The sequence below is a fragment of the Lichtheimia ornata genome, assembly GCF_029851405.1.
Source record: "Lichtheimia ornata isolate CBS 291.66 chromosome Unknown scaffold00102, whole genome shotgun sequence".
Taxonomy (NCBI): Eukaryota; Fungi; Mucoromycota; class Mucoromycetes; order Mucorales; family Lichtheimiaceae; genus Lichtheimia; species Lichtheimia ornata.
Window position 1 is genome coordinate 21,779 of NW_026695422.1, and position 17,316 is coordinate 39,094.

General features: G+C 44.3%; 8 protein-coding genes across 8 annotated transcripts; 2 read left to right on the forward strand and 6 right to left on the reverse strand.

The window, feature by feature from the left end:
- Window positions 1-417: 417 nt before the first annotated feature.
- Window positions 418-1,053, reverse strand: O0I10_011833 (uncharacterized protein; the record flags this gene model as incomplete). The annotated part of the gene is made up of 3 exons (XM_058491795.1): window positions 418-610; window positions 676-911; window positions 985-1,053. The coding sequence occupies 3 exons, from the start codon at window positions 1,051-1,053 to the stop codon at window positions 418-420; spliced, it is 498 nt and encodes a 165-aa protein (XP_058337423.1).
- Window positions 1,054-1,821: 768 nt separating this feature from the next.
- Window positions 1,822-2,753, reverse strand: O0I10_011834 (uncharacterized protein; the record flags this gene model as incomplete). The annotated part of the gene is made up of 7 exons (XM_058491796.1): window positions 1,822-2,006; window positions 2,079-2,198; window positions 2,274-2,324; window positions 2,384-2,452; window positions 2,512-2,577; window positions 2,640-2,672; window positions 2,735-2,753. 7 exons carry the CDS (start codon window positions 2,751-2,753, stop codon window positions 1,822-1,824), a joined length of 543 nt encoding a protein of 180 aa, XP_058337424.1.
- Window positions 2,754-2,981: 228 nt separating this feature from the next.
- Window positions 2,982-4,496, forward strand: O0I10_011835 (uncharacterized protein; the record flags this gene model as incomplete). Its single annotated transcript, XM_058491797.1, has 2 exons — window positions 2,982-3,300; window positions 3,361-4,496. 2 exons carry the CDS (start codon window positions 2,982-2,984, stop codon window positions 4,494-4,496), a joined length of 1,455 nt encoding a protein of 484 aa, XP_058337425.1.
- Window positions 4,497-4,571: 75 nt separating this feature from the next.
- On the reverse strand, window positions 4,572-7,418 carry O0I10_011836 (protein transporter SEC23; the record flags this gene model as incomplete). The annotated part of the gene is made up of 10 exons (XM_058491798.1): window positions 4,572-4,596; window positions 4,658-5,119; window positions 5,179-5,756; window positions 5,810-6,049; window positions 6,111-6,269; window positions 6,329-6,473; window positions 6,539-6,717; window positions 6,776-7,070; window positions 7,142-7,323; window positions 7,392-7,418. The coding sequence occupies 10 exons, from the start codon at window positions 7,416-7,418 to the stop codon at window positions 4,572-4,574; spliced, it is 2,292 nt and encodes a 763-aa protein (XP_058337426.1).
- Window positions 7,419-7,916: 498 nt separating this feature from the next.
- On the reverse strand, window positions 7,917-9,031 carry O0I10_011837 (ATP phosphoribosyltransferase; the record flags this gene model as incomplete). The annotated part of the gene is made up of 2 exons (XM_058491799.1): window positions 7,917-8,293; window positions 8,461-9,031. 2 exons carry the CDS (start codon window positions 9,029-9,031, stop codon window positions 7,917-7,919), a joined length of 948 nt encoding a protein of 315 aa, XP_058337427.1.
- Window positions 9,032-10,391: 1,360 nt separating this feature from the next.
- O0I10_011838 (uncharacterized protein) lies at window positions 10,392-11,605 on the forward strand (the record flags this gene model as incomplete). Its single annotated transcript, XM_058491800.1, has 6 exons — window positions 10,392-10,395; window positions 10,451-10,760; window positions 10,901-11,033; window positions 11,090-11,236; window positions 11,321-11,506; window positions 11,585-11,605. The coding sequence occupies 6 exons, from the start codon at window positions 10,392-10,394 to the stop codon at window positions 11,603-11,605; spliced, it is 801 nt and encodes a 266-aa protein (XP_058337428.1).
- Window positions 11,606-11,818: 213 nt separating this feature from the next.
- On the reverse strand, window positions 11,819-12,430 carry O0I10_011839 (uncharacterized protein; the record flags this gene model as incomplete). Its single annotated transcript, XM_058491801.1, has 1 exon — window positions 11,819-12,430. One exon carries the CDS (start codon window positions 12,428-12,430, stop codon window positions 11,819-11,821), a length of 612 nt encoding a protein of 203 aa, XP_058337429.1.
- A 356-nt stretch (window positions 12,431-12,786) lies between these two features.
- O0I10_011840 (uncharacterized protein) lies at window positions 12,787-17,047 on the reverse strand (the record flags this gene model as incomplete). Its single annotated transcript, XM_058491802.1, has 4 exons — window positions 12,787-13,572; window positions 13,636-13,760; window positions 13,822-15,769; window positions 15,845-17,047. 4 exons carry the CDS (start codon window positions 17,045-17,047, stop codon window positions 12,787-12,789), a joined length of 4,062 nt encoding a protein of 1,353 aa, XP_058337430.1.
- Window positions 17,048-17,316: the final 269 nt, after the last annotated feature.

Below are 17,316 nucleotides of genomic sequence, written 5' to 3' on the forward strand. Positions count from 1 at the left end.
ACGATTAACAAGTAAAGAATAATGATTTCCAACATCTACATTTACTTGCAAGAGCAAAGCATGATAAGGCTCATGACCCCCTTGTGTGTTCGAGACCACAGGCCATGGAGCCCCTAATAACCTTACAAAGAGCATTACATCAATCGTCTCCTTTTTCTTGGATCCCAGTAGTTGTTACAGAGAACAAAAGGAATGGGAACACAAGATCTAATGCATAACGTGTGATTGCATAAGATGAGATGAGGGCACATGACTACCAGTATCCATCATCCATTATAGCCATTATTGGTCACGTCACGTCACGTATAGTATAGTATAAGTTGTAAATGGCGGTATATAATATTAAGTATGATGATGATGATGACGATGATGGTAGTGTAGGCTAAGTAAGAGAATGGGAGAAAAATGCTACAACAACTAATGGCATTGGATGGATCTATCTGCTGTCAAATGACCTTGACCAAACGCGAAGTGACCAACACCTGCTCCAAGCACTACGGATAGCATTAAGTAACCGTTATAGGTCATGAACACCAACATGAGCCAAAAGCTGATGCCTACAAGCACTGCATACAAAGCTGACCGGATGATTTCTTGTTGCGTCGTCAATCTAAAAAGAAAAAGAAGCACGTTCAGCAACATGATGTAAAAGTATCCTCAATGCACGGTGTTTACCTTGGTGATTGTCCTCGCAACAAGGGTCCATCATTTGCCAATAGGCCTTGTTCGCCTCGTTTGGCACGGGCCTCGTTCCACAGCTGATCAATGTTGTTTGACTTTACGCGTAAAAACTCATATCCAGCAGCAATAGCGAACACGACAAGACAAGAGCCCCAAAACCCATAAGCTGTGCGAATGTGCCACCATTCAAACACGATACATGTATCCTCGATTTGCCAGTTGAAGAGCATCTACATGCCAGTCCAATGTCAGCTGCCGCTTGGAATGGGACCCCAACCCCTCCCCAATCATAGAAGTACTTGCATTCATGTTGCAGGTAGCTGCTGGCATATCGCCATGGCCAACGTGTCCACCGTGTCCGCCGTGATCCATATCAGATATATAAAAGAGTGAAAGAAATGAAAGAGAGAATAATAAAGGAGAGTGTGACAAAAAGTGAACAAAGATAATAAACTTTAAATTGGGCAATGTAATAAACGATCTTGAATGCCTCGCCGCACCACTCATAATTGGCATTGACACGTGCTCGGTTAACTCCATTGACATGTTCGTTATGTAAATCCCACACGAATGCAGATAAATTATAGCGTTCTTGCACGCTTAACAATGACCGGAGATGCTTTCATTTTTGGTTTTGAACATTCTACTTTATACAGCAGCAGCATCTTACCAAGCGCGTTGCTACCATATATTTCCGTTCGCATGGCAACGATGGTTCAGGAAGGGAGTGATGTGCATGCTTTTACTAAAAGGTGAGTTACGCATGTCAAGCTAATGTCGCCAAGCTGGGCATGCATTTATCCCGATATACATACGACGCATCCCAATCCAATGTACTGGTGCATGCATACCGTTGGCATGGCGACCATCGTTCTGGAATCCATTGATCGCCCTCCTTCCATATAAAGACTTCTTTCGATTACCCCTTTTTGTTCACACAACAACAACAACAACAGGATTGATTGACGTTTGACATATGGCGGGAACAGCAACTTTTAGATGCAATCCATGATGGGTGCATAATGATCCATATGATTGGTCGAGTCAACTTGATCGTTTTAATTATGCGTTTTGCCTGTACAAAAGATCATGCATCACAAATCAGCATGTTGTATTTGCTCATCAATCTAACAAAATTTATCATTGGGATGATGGAGGTGGAGGTGGAGGTGAAGAATGAGGAGGGGCATGCATGGGTGGACCTGATGTGGGTGGAGGTGATGATTGAGGACGGTAGGGTGAACCTCCCTGAGGACTATAATAACCAGATGGTGGTGGTGGTGGACGTCCTTGACCATATGGAGCAGGTGGTGGAGGGCGTTGACCTATTATGTAATGCCTCAGGGTTAGAAAGAAATGACCTATATATAAACGATCACAGTAATCAGGTAACTTACCTGGAGGTGGCATCATTCCAGGAGGAGGTGGGAATGGATATCCTGGTGGTGGTGGACGACCCATCATGTGTGGTGGTGGTGGCATAGGTGGACGACCCATCATATGTGGAGGAGCACCATCTAAAAGAAAAAAGTCCAGTTAAAACATACCATGACGCTTGCCTTCCTTTCATCCATTCATTCAATATATCTTACAAGGTGGTCCCATGGAAGGTTGTGGATAACCAGAGTATTGAGGAGGCAACACTATGAATACATGGATGATCAATCCTTCAATCCTACATCATCTCATAACCCATCCTTACCTGCAGCAGAGTTTTCATATGCCTTTGTGATTTCATCAATGATTGCTTGTGCCTTATCCTGACCGATCTCTATTATACGTTGGTATCAGTCTATATCCAGTACATTTCCCATCAATATACAAACACACCTGCATAATAGTTCCGGACATTGGCGATATGGTTTTTTCCCGCGTTGTGAGCCTTTCGCACCGAAGCTATAAAGTGCAAGTGTCTATAATCAGCATCTGGTGTCCTTGATCTATATTCATTGGCTTACAGCTGTCGTGCGTGAGAAAGATATCACAATACTCTGTTGTAAACGCGATTAGTATTGACACATGGCAAGTGTAGCAAAGGATCAAGGAGGATTACCGCAGTAGTACTTAGGCATCGCGATCTGGGAGTGTGGTGGAAAGAGTACCAGGAGCAAAGAGGGCTGCTGTAGGTGGACGACACAAGATTCCCAGCACCGACACACGCACATACACGCACCCCCACACGCACCCACCCACCCACACAAACCCATCTATTATTTCACTTTCACACACGCATACTTTTTACTCGTTCACACGCAAAGCTTTTGAGAAACCAATATGTTATTCGTGGTAGTCATCGCAACATGGATACAACCAACGGTTCTTTTGTGACAATCCTTCCCCATGAGCTTCTGGACCAAGTCTTTTCAAGGTTGTCATGGAGTCAATGCATACAATGCACCCGTGTAGCTCGCTCTTGGCGATCCTTTTTATTGTTTCAGTGGAACGGGTTATGGCATAGTCTTTCAGACCTCGAATGCAGCCTTCCAAACGACTTGCTTCCCTATACGTCCTATATCCAAGGCAACGATGTACGCTCTCTACACATCCATCGACGTCAAACAGCCAAATCGGATGTCCTTTGTTTCCTTATCAACCAGGGATGTTGTTCCATACGACAAGGTAAATAACAAGCATCTACATGTACTTACCTAGGATAATAACGTGTATATTCTCTTATAGTGCATTTGAGTTGGGAATTTGATTTGTATGGATTTCTTCAGCTGACGGGAAACAGCATCACCAGCATGACGCTTTCACATTTGCATACGTTGATACCGAGTACTGTGCTTGATATCGTATTTCGATTTTGTCCCAATCTCATTGATATTGAATACCGTGTCACCAGCAAAGACATGGCATATGGCGCTTGGTCATTTCCCATCATGCATGAGTATTTACAAAGTATCGATTTGCGATTCGGTGGGCGTGTGGATTTCCCGCTTGAGCAATTATTACCCCAGCTCCCAGCATTACGCCGCATTAGTCTTAGCCCACGCAACTTTTCAATGCCAAGTCGAGTATTACAACTCTTACATCAATACGCCCCTCAGCTTGACTCGATTCATTTTTGCGATTGGCTACCATCCAACACCGATCAATTCATGCTCACAGTGGATGTTCATCATAGCGCATCATCACGTGTACTTTGGCTATTACAACAAACACATGCATCCCTCCAGGCACTTGGGTTGCGTTTTATTGTGAAATCCACAGCGGTCACCATGGCATGCTTGCTAGCACTCGATTTCCCTCATCTTAGGAAACTACGTCTTTGTTTCTGCAACGGCTTGCCTGCTCGTCAACAAGATGTTGCCCTTGTGCTTGATCATTGTCCACGCCTTGAGGAATTGGGTTTAGGTGGTATCAGCTTGAGTGCAAAGGAATTAGTGGTTGCTATTGCCAGCTTACGCAAGCTCAAAGTGCTACATCTCACACGACTACGACATGCCACCACTGAAACGACGCTTTGTTCCTTGTTTGATACAATGGCGAGTCGCCATCAGCTGATCATGCTCCATTTGGAACGTCTCACACACGTGACGGGCGATGTGCTGGATATGGTCTGTGCGAGACTAACCAATTTGCGGGTGCTACATATCAAACGGTGTCTTGGTATCACAGACAATGCACTACGCCATTTGGCAGATCAATTGAAAAAATCAACGTTGCAGGAATTGGTGTTATCAACAGGGTTCACGATTAGTGATAGCGCAATGAAATACGCTCGAGAAGAATTGGGTAACCGCGTCAAATTGATGGATGCTTCAATGCAAATGGATGACAGCGATACTTCCAGTGACAATGACTTTGATTGATTCCATTCACTTTATGATACCATGTCCTTATTGTAAATAATAGTAGTTTTATGTTTATCAACCTGAATTCTCTATTCATGAACTTCCTGCTACAGATAACCTAATAGTAATAATATCGGATTAGTATATGGCTGTTGTTGGCAAACGGGTAATAAACTTACTTTTTCAAATGCTCCATAAAGACTTGTAGACTGACATCATCAGTAAAGATTGCTGCACCTTGTGGAGCACCGTAGGGGCTGTTCGAAGCGTGGGTGGTGGAAGGATTGAGTTTGGAAAGCAAGAAACGAGCTTGTGAACCACCTTGGTCGCACACAATGTATCGAGGCACAGGGAAACGATCCATGAGCAAGTCTTGAGCATCCAAAATGGGGGCTTCGAGAAGTTGTTTAAAGTTTTCATAGCCTTCTTGATCTTGGTATCCTGCCTCTCGCCATTGAGCAATCGTTTCACCATGGAAAATGAGCAAATGGAAAAATGTGTCGAGCAAAAGAATGACATCGGGCTTGATAGAAATCGAATCCAAAAGTACAGGTTGAGGAGGGCTATCAAAGCCGTAAGATGTCAACGTGGGCTGAATCATGATAAGCGAGTTGTCCACATTTTCGCGATCCAAGACATGGCTATATGTAACTTTAGATTAGTAACCAAGTCATGTATACCCATCTCCATGGAAACGTACCGATAGAAAGCTGTCTCATCCGGTGAGTTGTTAAATACTTGCAAGAACTGACTACGTCGCAAATGGAACATGAATTGGGGATAAATGGAAAAGTTTTCGGAAAGTCTGAAGCTGTGTGGATCATCCTTGCGATAATCGGCGAATCGTTGGCATAGTCGAATCAACATGCGATCAAGCCAACGCAATACATCGGGTCCATCATCAATTTCACCCTTAAAGACAGCAATACGAGACATGAGCACAGCAGCTGTTTCTTGATCAAATGAGTTGGCAATCTCTGGGCTTTGGCCTTCGGCAAAGTTGCGAGCCACAGTGGTCACTCGAAGGCGGAATTGGCCACTTGAGTGCTGATAATGAGTAACAAATTGAATCAAGCCTCGAGAACCGGGTTGGAATTGGGCACCAGGCTGATTCACCACCTCAAAGTAAATGCCATTGGTTGTCTTGGGCGTTATTGAGCACATTTTCCAAGCTGAAGTGTTGCCAATGCCGATTTCAGTTTCGCCAACATACGAACTCTTTTTGTTTGCGGAAATGGCATGACCAATAAGACCACAGACCTTAAGCTCGCGCGTAGTCTATTGCATTGGATCAATAAAGGTGTCTCTTTACAATGTATATACACACATACCTGAACATCAAGAGTTGCATTGAAACCCATTTGCAAATGTCCTTGACTATCCTTTTGGAACACTCTTTGGAAACTTTGCTTGAAGATAGCCGTGTTGAATGAATCAGCCAAGATCATGACGCCTCCTGTAGAGTTGACCATGGACTTCATTTCAAGTAAACCAATTTGATCAAGGCATCCAGCAAATATATCGATCGTATGGCCATTGGTAGATGCACGTTTGGCAAGTCCATCATAGTACTATAATCACCAATCCATGTAAGTAGATGATGGTGATTCAACGACATTGATCCCATTTTACCTTGACAGCCTTCTTGTAATACTTTGCTGTTTCCTTTTCGATATCGTGGTGGGATCGGATTGGTTCACGAAGCTCAGTGCTCACCACCATACCAGGGCCAACAGTTGCTGGACCACCGCTAAACATCATGACACGAGCACCCGTATTGGGGAATGTGGTCTATGTATGATCTAAATGAGCAAAGAGGCATCCATCAAGTAGCCATATCCTTTCCTTACCTCAAGCAATCCAACAGCCACACTCATAGCAACACCTGTACAACGCTCAGCACGCTTGTCATTTGCCACTGGCCAAGGGTCACGCTGCAAATTCTCCAAGATGGAAGTCAACACAAACTCACAGTCCTTGACAGGAAGCAAGAATCTAAATACATCCATAGCTTAGTCATATAGAAAAAATAAATCACCGTAACATCATCAAGTGTGTACCTATTAGCGGGCATGCTCATTTGAGGGGGTTGACCTGGAGCGGCAGCAGGTTGACCGGGTCTCACAGCTGATCCTGCCAAACCTAGCATATCCTGTACTTGCTTTCCAGTATACTCCTTGGTGCCTCGGAACACAAATGACTTTGGGCAATCAGGAAAACCAAGCTCATGGACTTGTGTCTATAGCGATAACATTAGGATTCTCATACTATCATTACATACATTGCATGTTACTCACCATGGTGCCATAAGTGATGAGACCCACCCAAGCGTAAGGAGGAAGCAAGCTGAGGCTGACAATCAATGCATCCTTAAGAGCCTTCAAATCCTCATCTTCAAGGCAAGTATCGACGACGTATAAAAAGATGGGAGGGATTTGCGCAACACGGTTCAAGTTGTACTCGATGGTGGTGTACTTTGGCAACAACTCGGCAGGCAGATTGGTGTTGGAGATGTCCTTGTAGTGAGGAGGGAAGGCGTTGCGTTGCAAACAGAAGGGGCAAATCCACAGCTTGCCACGTACATCGATTTGACTAGAGATACATATCCCATCGTTAGAGGACCCTGTATACACATACCTATACAACCCCTCCCAATACTTTACCAATAAGGATTAAGGATAGCTCTACAAGGAGCCTTGCACATGACGGGTTCATACCAGATTGGCGCTTCCACGAAATCATCGCGTTCTTTCAAGGGCGTATACAAGCAAGCAATGGGGACAACAGCCTTGGTAGCTTCGACGCGGGATGACGGCCAAGCATTCCAAGAAAATCGGATGCCATCCTTTCATCACAGGTTGGAATGTGTGTTATAAAAGGGTTACACGTAGAGGAAGGGAATTGCGTGCTTACTTGCTCTTCGATCTCTTCAAAATTCATGGCGTATTGGAATAAAGGGCAACTCCCCTCCGTGTGCATCAGCACAGAGTTTCTTCTTGCTGCTGGTTACACAAATGATTTGGTTGGCTGACAGATCGCTTTCCACCACCGAGAGATATACCTTGAGATTAGAAGCATGAATCCCTTATACTTGTGTCCATTTGTACATAATAAAGCTACATGATTGAAAGCATAAATGTGCCATCCTTCGATATCCATCCATTGTAGACTCGCCAAAAGGCATCTACATTTACCCACAAGGAACATCAATAGATGACGTTTGACCTATGTACCTCCATGATTCCGATTGATCCCTTTTACATTATGGGATGGTGTATAAAAAAGAGCGAATGGTGATGATGGTGTCATGTGTGTATCAATCTTAGTGATCATAAATACCCCTTCTCGTGAATCATCATTTCCCATAAAATACCCAAACCAAATACACAACCAAAATCTGATAGTTTTATAGTGTGTCTATAGTATGATACAAAAATTCTAAACGCGACAACTTGTGAATGCCGTCACCAGGATATCGGTTGCGCCCACCTCGGTCAGCTTATCCATAATCTCGCCCTTTTGCTTAGTCTCAATCATAGCGGACACGGCAACCCAGCCTTCATGCGACTCCAAAGAGGAAATGGTAGGGCCTTGACGACCAGGGGTGATGGCGGCAGCAGTCGACAACTTTGAACGTTCAATGTTGTAAGTACACAAGACGAATCTTTTGGCGGCGATAACACCACGGATACGTGAAGTGATCTTTTCAATAAGGTCCTTGTGTTGAGACTTTTGGTTGGCAAGGAGCACCGATTCAGTGGACATCAAAGTGTGAATATCGTGTAGACCAGCTGCACGCATTGTCTCACCCGATTCTAATAAAGAGATACGTTATCAACCCCATTCAATTTGTTTCGTGACCTTCCATCTCCATGACGACTACTACTCACCAACAAGATCAACTATTCAAAGATAGAAAGAAAGAAATAAACAATAAGATAACGGGTTATCAACAGGGTCATTTTTTCGTTGTTGTACTTACTAATGCCATCTGCAAGGCCAAGAGCGCATGCAGCTTCAACGGATCCAGAGACGTAGCTGATAGTGGTAGACTTGCCGGTAGCCTGATCGAGGGGTTCAAAAATCTTGCGTGCATATCCATCAAAGCTAGTAACAATACGCTTGCCGACCAATGAATCGAGGGATTGATATTCGCCCTTGATGGGGACTTGGACACAAAGACGGCACTTGCCGAATCCAAGCTTCATCTTTTCAGTGACCTTGTCCTCGACTTCGTTTTCTACCACCATATCCTGACCCGTGATGCCAAGGTCGACATTGCCTTCTGCAACGTATTTGGGAATATCAGCGGCGGGAAGAAAGATGAGGGCGACGGGAAGATTGGTGCTGAGAGCAATGTCTTGACGCGATTTGCGATTGAAGTGAATGTCTGAACCGTGAAGAAGCTGAAGGCATTCCTCATAAAGACGGCCCTTTTTGGGAACAGCGAATAATAACCGATTGTCGAGATCCTTCACAAAGTCCATTGTGGTGTCAGTGGTGTTTTCTGTATGGGTAGAAGAAGGTAAAGTGGTGGCTTTTGTAACGACCATCTCGCTATATAGCTGCAAGTCCCGACCGGTAACACAAATGTAAGCTGTCAATCAATGAGTCATGCATACACACGCACACACAACTCTTGCATCCTACCCTCTACTTGTCTCTATCGTGCTTTTATCCTTTTGAGATATCTATTATTTGTCTTGTTATACTTTAGTTGTTATCCTAATGATGATTCAATCTCACCCATCAATAAACTGATGATTGAGAGATATACAATCGGAACTTGTCCCGGTATCCAATATAGAATGGGAAGGTGGAATGGGTGGTCATATGGTACATGTTGCACAAAGAATCGCCACAAATGAGTACATTTGTATTCATGCTGATAAGATCTCGTATTCTTGCTTTTTAACAATGGTAATAGATCATATTCGTTGCCTTCAAAAATGTCAAATTCTTTGTTGCCATGGCAATACCATCATTCATTGAATTGATGATCACCCCCACGACGATGGAACCCAGCCACTTGGCTCTTCTGATCAATCATTCACCACTTTCATTATACCATGTACTTTTAGCTAGAACATTCGTTCATTGTTTGTTATCTAGTTCAAGATAGAGTTATCGATGCTTACTTGCTTTTATGAATGGATGGGCAAGGTTCCCATGATCGAGCGACTTCAGCATTCATCTAATAGGTGCTTTGAAGCACGAATGAGAATGCATTTTGGGATAAGACATGTCTCTGTACAATGGCCAATGGTATAAGCATGTAGCTGCTGGCTATAATTGTACATCACTACTAGGCTATAATTAGTTTCAAGTCACTTTCATTGTGAAGCAGATTTGAAAATAAGGCTGGACTTCTTTAGATCATTATAGTATGTGGTGGTGTGTGATGGTATCTTGGTGGGTAGAAGAAGTTGTCATGCAGCAAAGTGGGTAATGGGTGAAGGAAGCACAAGCAGATCCAATGGAACGAAAAGTGTGATCCCGCCTAATACCGTCATGATGTGTGTGGTGTGAGAAATCATGTGAGATGGTGGGATAATGATGCGCAGCAACACCTTGACAACTGCCAAATGTTGATTGTCATGCGCAACGCCTCCCTATTGGAGAACAAGAAGATCCCATGCTGCGTCTCTCTCACACACACACACTCTCTCTCTCTTTTCCTCTTGTCCCCACGCTTTCCATCCTTTTCCTCTTTTTTCCCACCTTTGATTGACACACACGCGGGATCCAAGTTGGTTTGACCCTGCACAGACACACTTTACAAGTTCCTGCTTTTGCTCCTTAAAGGCACTACTTCTTCCTCATCTTGCTTTATTTCTCCTTCGCGTCATTTACAAGTCGTCATTGTCATTCTCGTACTTGCTCTCCCCCCTTCTTTCGCAGTCAATTCATACCATGGGTAAACTACATGCACTATAACCGCTTTAATGAAGTTGACAAGAGGTCTCTACTAGATCAATTCCTAGACACGTCGCAATTGCTCGGCTTCATGGATCTCAGTGGATTCGGAGCGTCGGCTACTGGGCTAGAATATGGTGTATTAGGCAACATGATCCAAACAACAACTCCACCTCCTCCACCTCCTCTTCCAGCAACTTCCCAACCAGAAAGTGAAAAGCCATCCAACAAGAAACGCAATAGCAGCACGACCTCTTTACAATATCGTAAACGCAACAAGACACCAGCCGATGTATATGAACAAGTCAATCAACCTTTTAATTATGCTCAAGGATTTCATTATTTGATCCAATACGTCCGTGAAAGGCAAGTGCATCATGCTACATGCATGTGGGGTGAGAGAGGGTAGGGGAGGAGAAAGGGAGACACACACCCACATACATCCACCCACATACATATCCGATATCATCCATATAGACGATCGATTATTGACATGTGATCTATAGAATGAGCAGTGATGACTTGATGCGCATCAGCAGGGCATTGGCATTATTTCGACCTTCATTTTTGGCTCTCATTATGAATCTCACCGAGGAAGATTTGGTATTCATGGAGAAATGTGTTCAACGCACTTTGCTGGTATGACACTACTACTACTACATTATGTATGCCATGTTGACTCTTTATATATCTAGGAATACGAAAAGTTGATTAGCTTTTCAGGTACACCGACGGTAGTTTGGCGGCGAACAGGGGAGATTTGTTTGGTGGGCAAGGAGTTTTCACTGTTGACGCAATGGCCGAGGGACACTTTGTTGAATACGACAACATACATTTATGAGGTAGGCTCTGAAGGGGTGGGAGTCGAAAGAGAACAAGGGGATCCCATATTAATAATAGGCCCTTTCACCATGCATTGTTATTAGTTAATGGATAATGGTTCAGCAGTGGAATATTGGGAGAAGTTTTCATTGCATGCATTTGACAGCACGGACAAGACATGCACCCATTCATGCATTCTTCGAACACCGACACAAAAGCCTGTGCCTTGCACGTTTTGTTTTACCATCAAACGGGATATTTTCGATTTGCCGAGTGTGATTGTTGGCAATGTAAGTTGTAACCTCCTTGCTCGCATTCTCCTTTAAAAGCTAATCCTTGTTTCACATTCTGGATCGTTTTATATGTAGTTCCTACCACTCCTTAGTTGAGCAATGCTGCTATTCAGCAACCTACATATTTTGATGATACCAATTACGATCTTGTATATAATTTAATGAACTAGAGTAGTGAAACATCACTTTGTCGAGTGCCATGATGATGGTTGTGGTTGTGGTTGTGGGAAGGATATGTAGTAACTAGCTCAATAAGGAGTAAGTGTGTGTGATGGGGAGTAATAATAGGTAGGGTATACAGTAATTCTTTTATATCTTTTGTGTTGCCAATGTCTGTTCCAACATCCGCCTTGAGGCCTGCTCTCGAGCAAGCTGCATTTGCAGTCGCTCAATCATAGTAAATAACATCTTGGCCTCTTGACTCGTGAGGTTATCCGTTGGTTTGGCAGATTGCGCAGGAGTGTACTTGATGGCTGCTGGACATGAGGTACGCCTTTTGCGACGTTGATGAGAACGTGGTGAATGGCAGTAAGGGCATTCATTATTGTTGTTGCTGTTGTCCATCATATCCATCCCTTCTCTTTCGTCATTTGAAGGTGCAATCGTATCATCGCTTCGTTCTTTTTCAAGAGGTGCTCCTGTTGTTGTAGTGGTAGAAGGATGATGTTGATACTGATATTGGTTTTCATCGAATGAGGGTGGTGAAGGTGGTTGATAAACAGGTAAAGGAATGTGTTTGGGTCGAGGATAAGCTGGTGGATGATTGTTCATGGAATGATTGCTTTTCTTTTTTCCAACCACACGCAATCGAGCCAATAATTGACGTTGGGGCGACACGGATGATTCAGGTGGTCCTGTGGTGGATAAGAATTGAGCAAGGGCTGCTGTTGTCCTAACATGACTATGCGATGGTGGCGACATGGTCGTCGACGAAATAAAAAGAACGAGAGGGATGGGGTAGTAAAAAAGAAAGAAATCACACTAACAGAGTATGTCATTCTTTAAATCCACATGCTTTTATATAGAACGGGGTATGTTTTCCCGATAATCGTCTCCTTTTGTTTAAAGTCAATCTTGTTTTATATGCTCCTAAAAGGGCGCTATTTTTTTATGTACAGCATGATTTGTTGTTTGTTACGCTAGCTAAACTCGTGGGTGCTCCCTGGTTCATTGTGTGCTATTGTGTGTGTGCAAATATGTGTGGTTTGTGTGTGCGTGTGTGTGTGTGCAAATGCGTATGAATCGTACTCCTGAGAACAAAGAGAGACTGAGAGAGCTTAGTGTTTGTTGGAGGAACGTTGTTGTTGTTGTCGTCGATCATTGTCGCTTTGGGGCCGACCACCCAATAAATCCGAATCAGAGCCGCTTCTTGCTATCGATCCAGGACCGAATCCTTGACCACGTCCTCCAGCACCAAATCGACGTGTCTTATCATCAAACGTAGAGAAACGCCGTTTACCAAGACCAGCAGCACCTGCAAGCATGATACCCTTACGCTTGTCATCACTCTTATTCTTCTCCTCATCCTCATCCTCCTCATCCTTGGAAGGAGCTGTTGCTGCTGTTGGAGGTTCTTGTGTAGTTGGTGTTGTTGTCTTTGAGGATGAAGATGCCTTGTTCTCCTTGCTTTGAGCAGGTTTATCAATTGTAGATCGCTTCCAACGTCGCCAGCCTTCAAAATCGATCAATGCTTGCATACATCCCCATTCGATAATCTTCTTTTCCAACCACTCAAGACTGATAGGCTTCGTCAAAAAGTCGTTACATCCAGCAGCAAGTGCAGCGTGTCGATCCGATTCGAGTTCTGAAGCAGTAAGAGCAACAATGATCACTGGTGATCGGAATGTGGATGGTGCAAGCTCATCAGGGCTATCGGATGATGAGGTTGGAGAGGAGGAGGTTGTCAAGGATGGTAAAGTGCCGGTTGCCTTGTCTCCTCCATTGTCGGTTGTGGTCGAGGATGAAGTATTCATTGGAAGGACACCAATCTTTTGTTGCCTTTCAACAGCTCGAATCTTTTTGGTTGCTTCAATACCACTCATCACAGGCAATTGGAGATCCATCTATATGTATCATTGTTAGCCAAATGGTTACTCCTTTAAGCACACAATCACATTGATCCTTACCAATACAAGATGAAAACCTCCTTGTTGCCAACGTTCCACAGCTTCTTGGCCATTGTTTGCAACCGTACATCCAATCTTGTGCTTTTTCATCCATGTTGATAAGATAGCGATATTAATCATGTTATCTATCATTGAAAGAATAAATGATTTGGACCCATTGGCATCATTTTTCCATTTGACATTTACCTTCCACAAGCAAGACATTAATAGGTGGACTGACAACATTGGCAAATGCTGATCCCTTGTCCGCTTTACGCCTCTTGTTGAGCTTCAATCCACGACGAGGACCCTTGGGTGCAACTACTGGTTTCTCTCCTGGTGTTGATGCTGTTGCTCCTGGCAATGGTGGTTGTGGTTGTGCTGTTGTTGCTCCTGGAGATTGTTGTTGTGGTGAAGATTGCTGTCCTTGAAGAGGGCTTGCTTTATCAACATTGGATTCAGGATGATCATGGGTGGCTGTTGTATCATGTGCTTGTGCCTCAGTGGAAGTGCTAGGTTGATGAGGTGTTTCAGCTGGTGTAAGTGGTGGTTGCGATGACGTTGTAGCAGGTGGAGGAGGCGATGGTGATGTAGCATCCAAAGGCTGTTTGAGATCTTGTTGTGATGGTGGTTGAAGTGCGTGATCTGTATGTGAACGTCGTCTTCCAGCAGCAGCTGCAGCAGCAACGGCACGATGATGAAGTGATGTTGTACCACTACCTTGACCAGGTGAAGATTGTCCAGTGGCCGATGATGATGATGCTGTTGCTGCTGTAGCACCCATCATTGGGAAATAATTACCCGTATCCGAACTTGATCCTTCCAAGATTGCAGGTGGACTATAGACACCACTACCCGGTCGTTGTCTTCGAGATGCCTCACCAGGTGAGCTACGATGCGAACTCCTATCCGAATGAGGTGTCTCCATCGCTGCAGGTGTACCAGGAACAGCCGGTGATTCAGCACCTGTACCAGAACGTGGTTGTTGCAATACGGATGCAATGGAATGTGGCGTAGGACTAAGAGGTGACGTGGCGATCGGCATGAATTGTGGCTCAACAACTGAATTATTCCATGCGGTGTGTAATGCTGTCAAGAAACGCCGTGGACCCGCAGGCTTTGGCACAACAACAAGACGTGGCATCGAAAATGGTGGCATCGTGGGTGATGATGAAAAGTAACGAATGGCATCACGTACACGCTTGTAATTGGTAAGCGATGTAAAATGAATGATAGCAACGGTGCCTTGATGGAAAAAGTTGGGAGCAGGTCCTCCACCTGATGTTGATCGAGATGATTTATGTCGACGTAGCTGCTGATGATGTTGCAATGCATGAGCTGAAGCAGGTGGTTGATTACGAAACTCGCGTAATTTACGTTCCAAAGTCTCAACGTCGTCATCAATCAATACAAATGTGGGTGGAATAGAATGCAATTGTTCTTCAGCAATAGCAGGCGATGGTACTTGAGGCTGCTGTTGTTGCTGTTGCTGTTGTTGTTGTTGGCTGCTGGGTTGTGGTGATTGACAAGTGGATGTCGTTGCAGGCGTTTCAGGAGTGCCAGGGGTATCACCACCCGTTGTAGCTGTACCGGCATCTTCACTTGTGGGTGTCGTACCATCAGATGCAGTGGATGTTGCGATGCTGACTACGGGCACGTGGCTAATATCGACATTCCAGCTTGCAAGACAACTTGTAAGATGGCGAGCAAAAATAGAGCGTTTTCTTGCATGCAACACCATTTTGAGTCCTTTGAGGCTGTCAATGAAACGGTTGAGCTCCTCCAATGTGGGTTCATTCGAAAACTTGACACTTGGATACTGCTTGTATAATGACAATGTCGGCTCCTCCAACAAAAGTAGTTTCCGATGATTGCCATTATGACCTGGTTCCATTTCCACTGTGATGTTGTAACGGGTCCGATTCTTTCCCACACAAGTCACCTCCAATTGACCGCCCAAGTATTCGAGCAGCTTGACTGTCAAGTTAGCATTGGGCAATAATGCAGATGAGAGGTTGTCAGGGATAGCAGGTGATGCTGTATGGGTGATCTCAAATGTGATGGTGAGTTTGCCCGTTGTGTCCGATGATTCAAGGTTCAATCCAAGCTCAATGCATGCACCAGGCGTACAGCCTTCCAGAATATTCCTCAATAACTATAAATCCATCATGCAGCAGCAACGTTAGTCCTCCGTCATCTTCACTTTTGGGTCATTTCAAAAGACACTTACATCCAATAATCCATGACGAATAGCACCTTCATCGCCCATCACATTGGTATAATGCATTCCATTGTCAAAGTGATAGAGAATCAAATTCACATCAAGCTTAGCTGCCATGCCAGCCATTGCATCTCCCACGTTTTGTACAAGGTCGCCGATATCAAATTCAACAGAGACATTGCTTCGTATCGTTTCAATATCAGAGGAGGAGGAAGAGGGTGATGTGGTTGATTCATGTTTCCCTTCTTGAAGCAAACGAGCCAACAATTGCAAATGGGAGCTGATATAGCACACTTGTTTGATGGTGGTGTTGATGGCTGAAATACTGGCTATGGGGACAGCGATTGAACACGCACTCAATAACTCGTGAGTATTGGTGAGAATGGTTGAAGGCGAGAATTGTTCCAAGGTGGTGATGACCATGAGTGCTGCATCTTGTACTTCTTGTGATACAATGGATAAGAACGAGAATCGTCGATTGGCAAGATTGCGTACTGCTTCATCTACCACTTTTTGAGCTGTGGCATGTTGATGAATATGATGTTGTTGCTGGATAGAATTAGCGTGTTGGATTCTTCGAATGACGAAAAATAAGCAAAGGCTGATAGATGCCATGAGCAAGGAGGAGATACAAGCAATAGTAGTAGTTGTAGTTGTTGATGTGATGGTGGGTATGATGATAGCTACTGATAATAATGCACCATGTTGTGTAAGAGGGAGGAGGAGATTATCCATGTTGCTGTCATGTCGCGTGTAGATGATGGCGGTCAACACGAGCCAGTATAGAGCAAGGAGAGGCGGAGCATATGGAATAACATGGCCCTCCCCATTCAAACTCGTGATCATCATTGCTGTCAAACATAAACCCGATGCACCCAATTGTAACCGATAGACTTCTTTTTCAATGGCTGATGATGCTGTATACGCTGGAAGAACAATACGTTGTGGCAATATCTGCTCCTCATCGTTACTACCAGGTGCTCGAAGATCTTGCGACGTCCATTCTGATCGTAGATATGATAAATGGGGTCGAGTATCTGGATGTGGTGGTATCGAATCGTTGTCATCATCATCCGATCGTTGTAAAGAAGGTCGAGTCTCTTTGTGCATGGCTATTGACGAGGACGACGAAGGGTTGTTGCTTTTTCCATCAGGGTCGAATGAATTGTCCTTGGTAGCATGACTGACAGGTGAGGCTGCTGTAGATGGCATGGGGGTTGTTGAACTGCCCAATTGGGAAGACTTGATCTCGCGTAAAGCGGAATGGGTGGTGGTGATGGGTGGCAAACTCTCAAGATGCGACTAGATCGAGTAGTTGTTGTTGTTGTTGTCTCACGATGGTGGTAGGTGCTATCGGTGTATGTGTGTGTGAGAGTTGAGTGAATGTGTGTGTGTGTGAAAGAGTAGAGCGGGGCCTTTTTGATTGGAAAAGAAAGAGAGCGAGAGAGAGAGAGAGAGAGAAAGAAAGAGAGAAGGAAAGC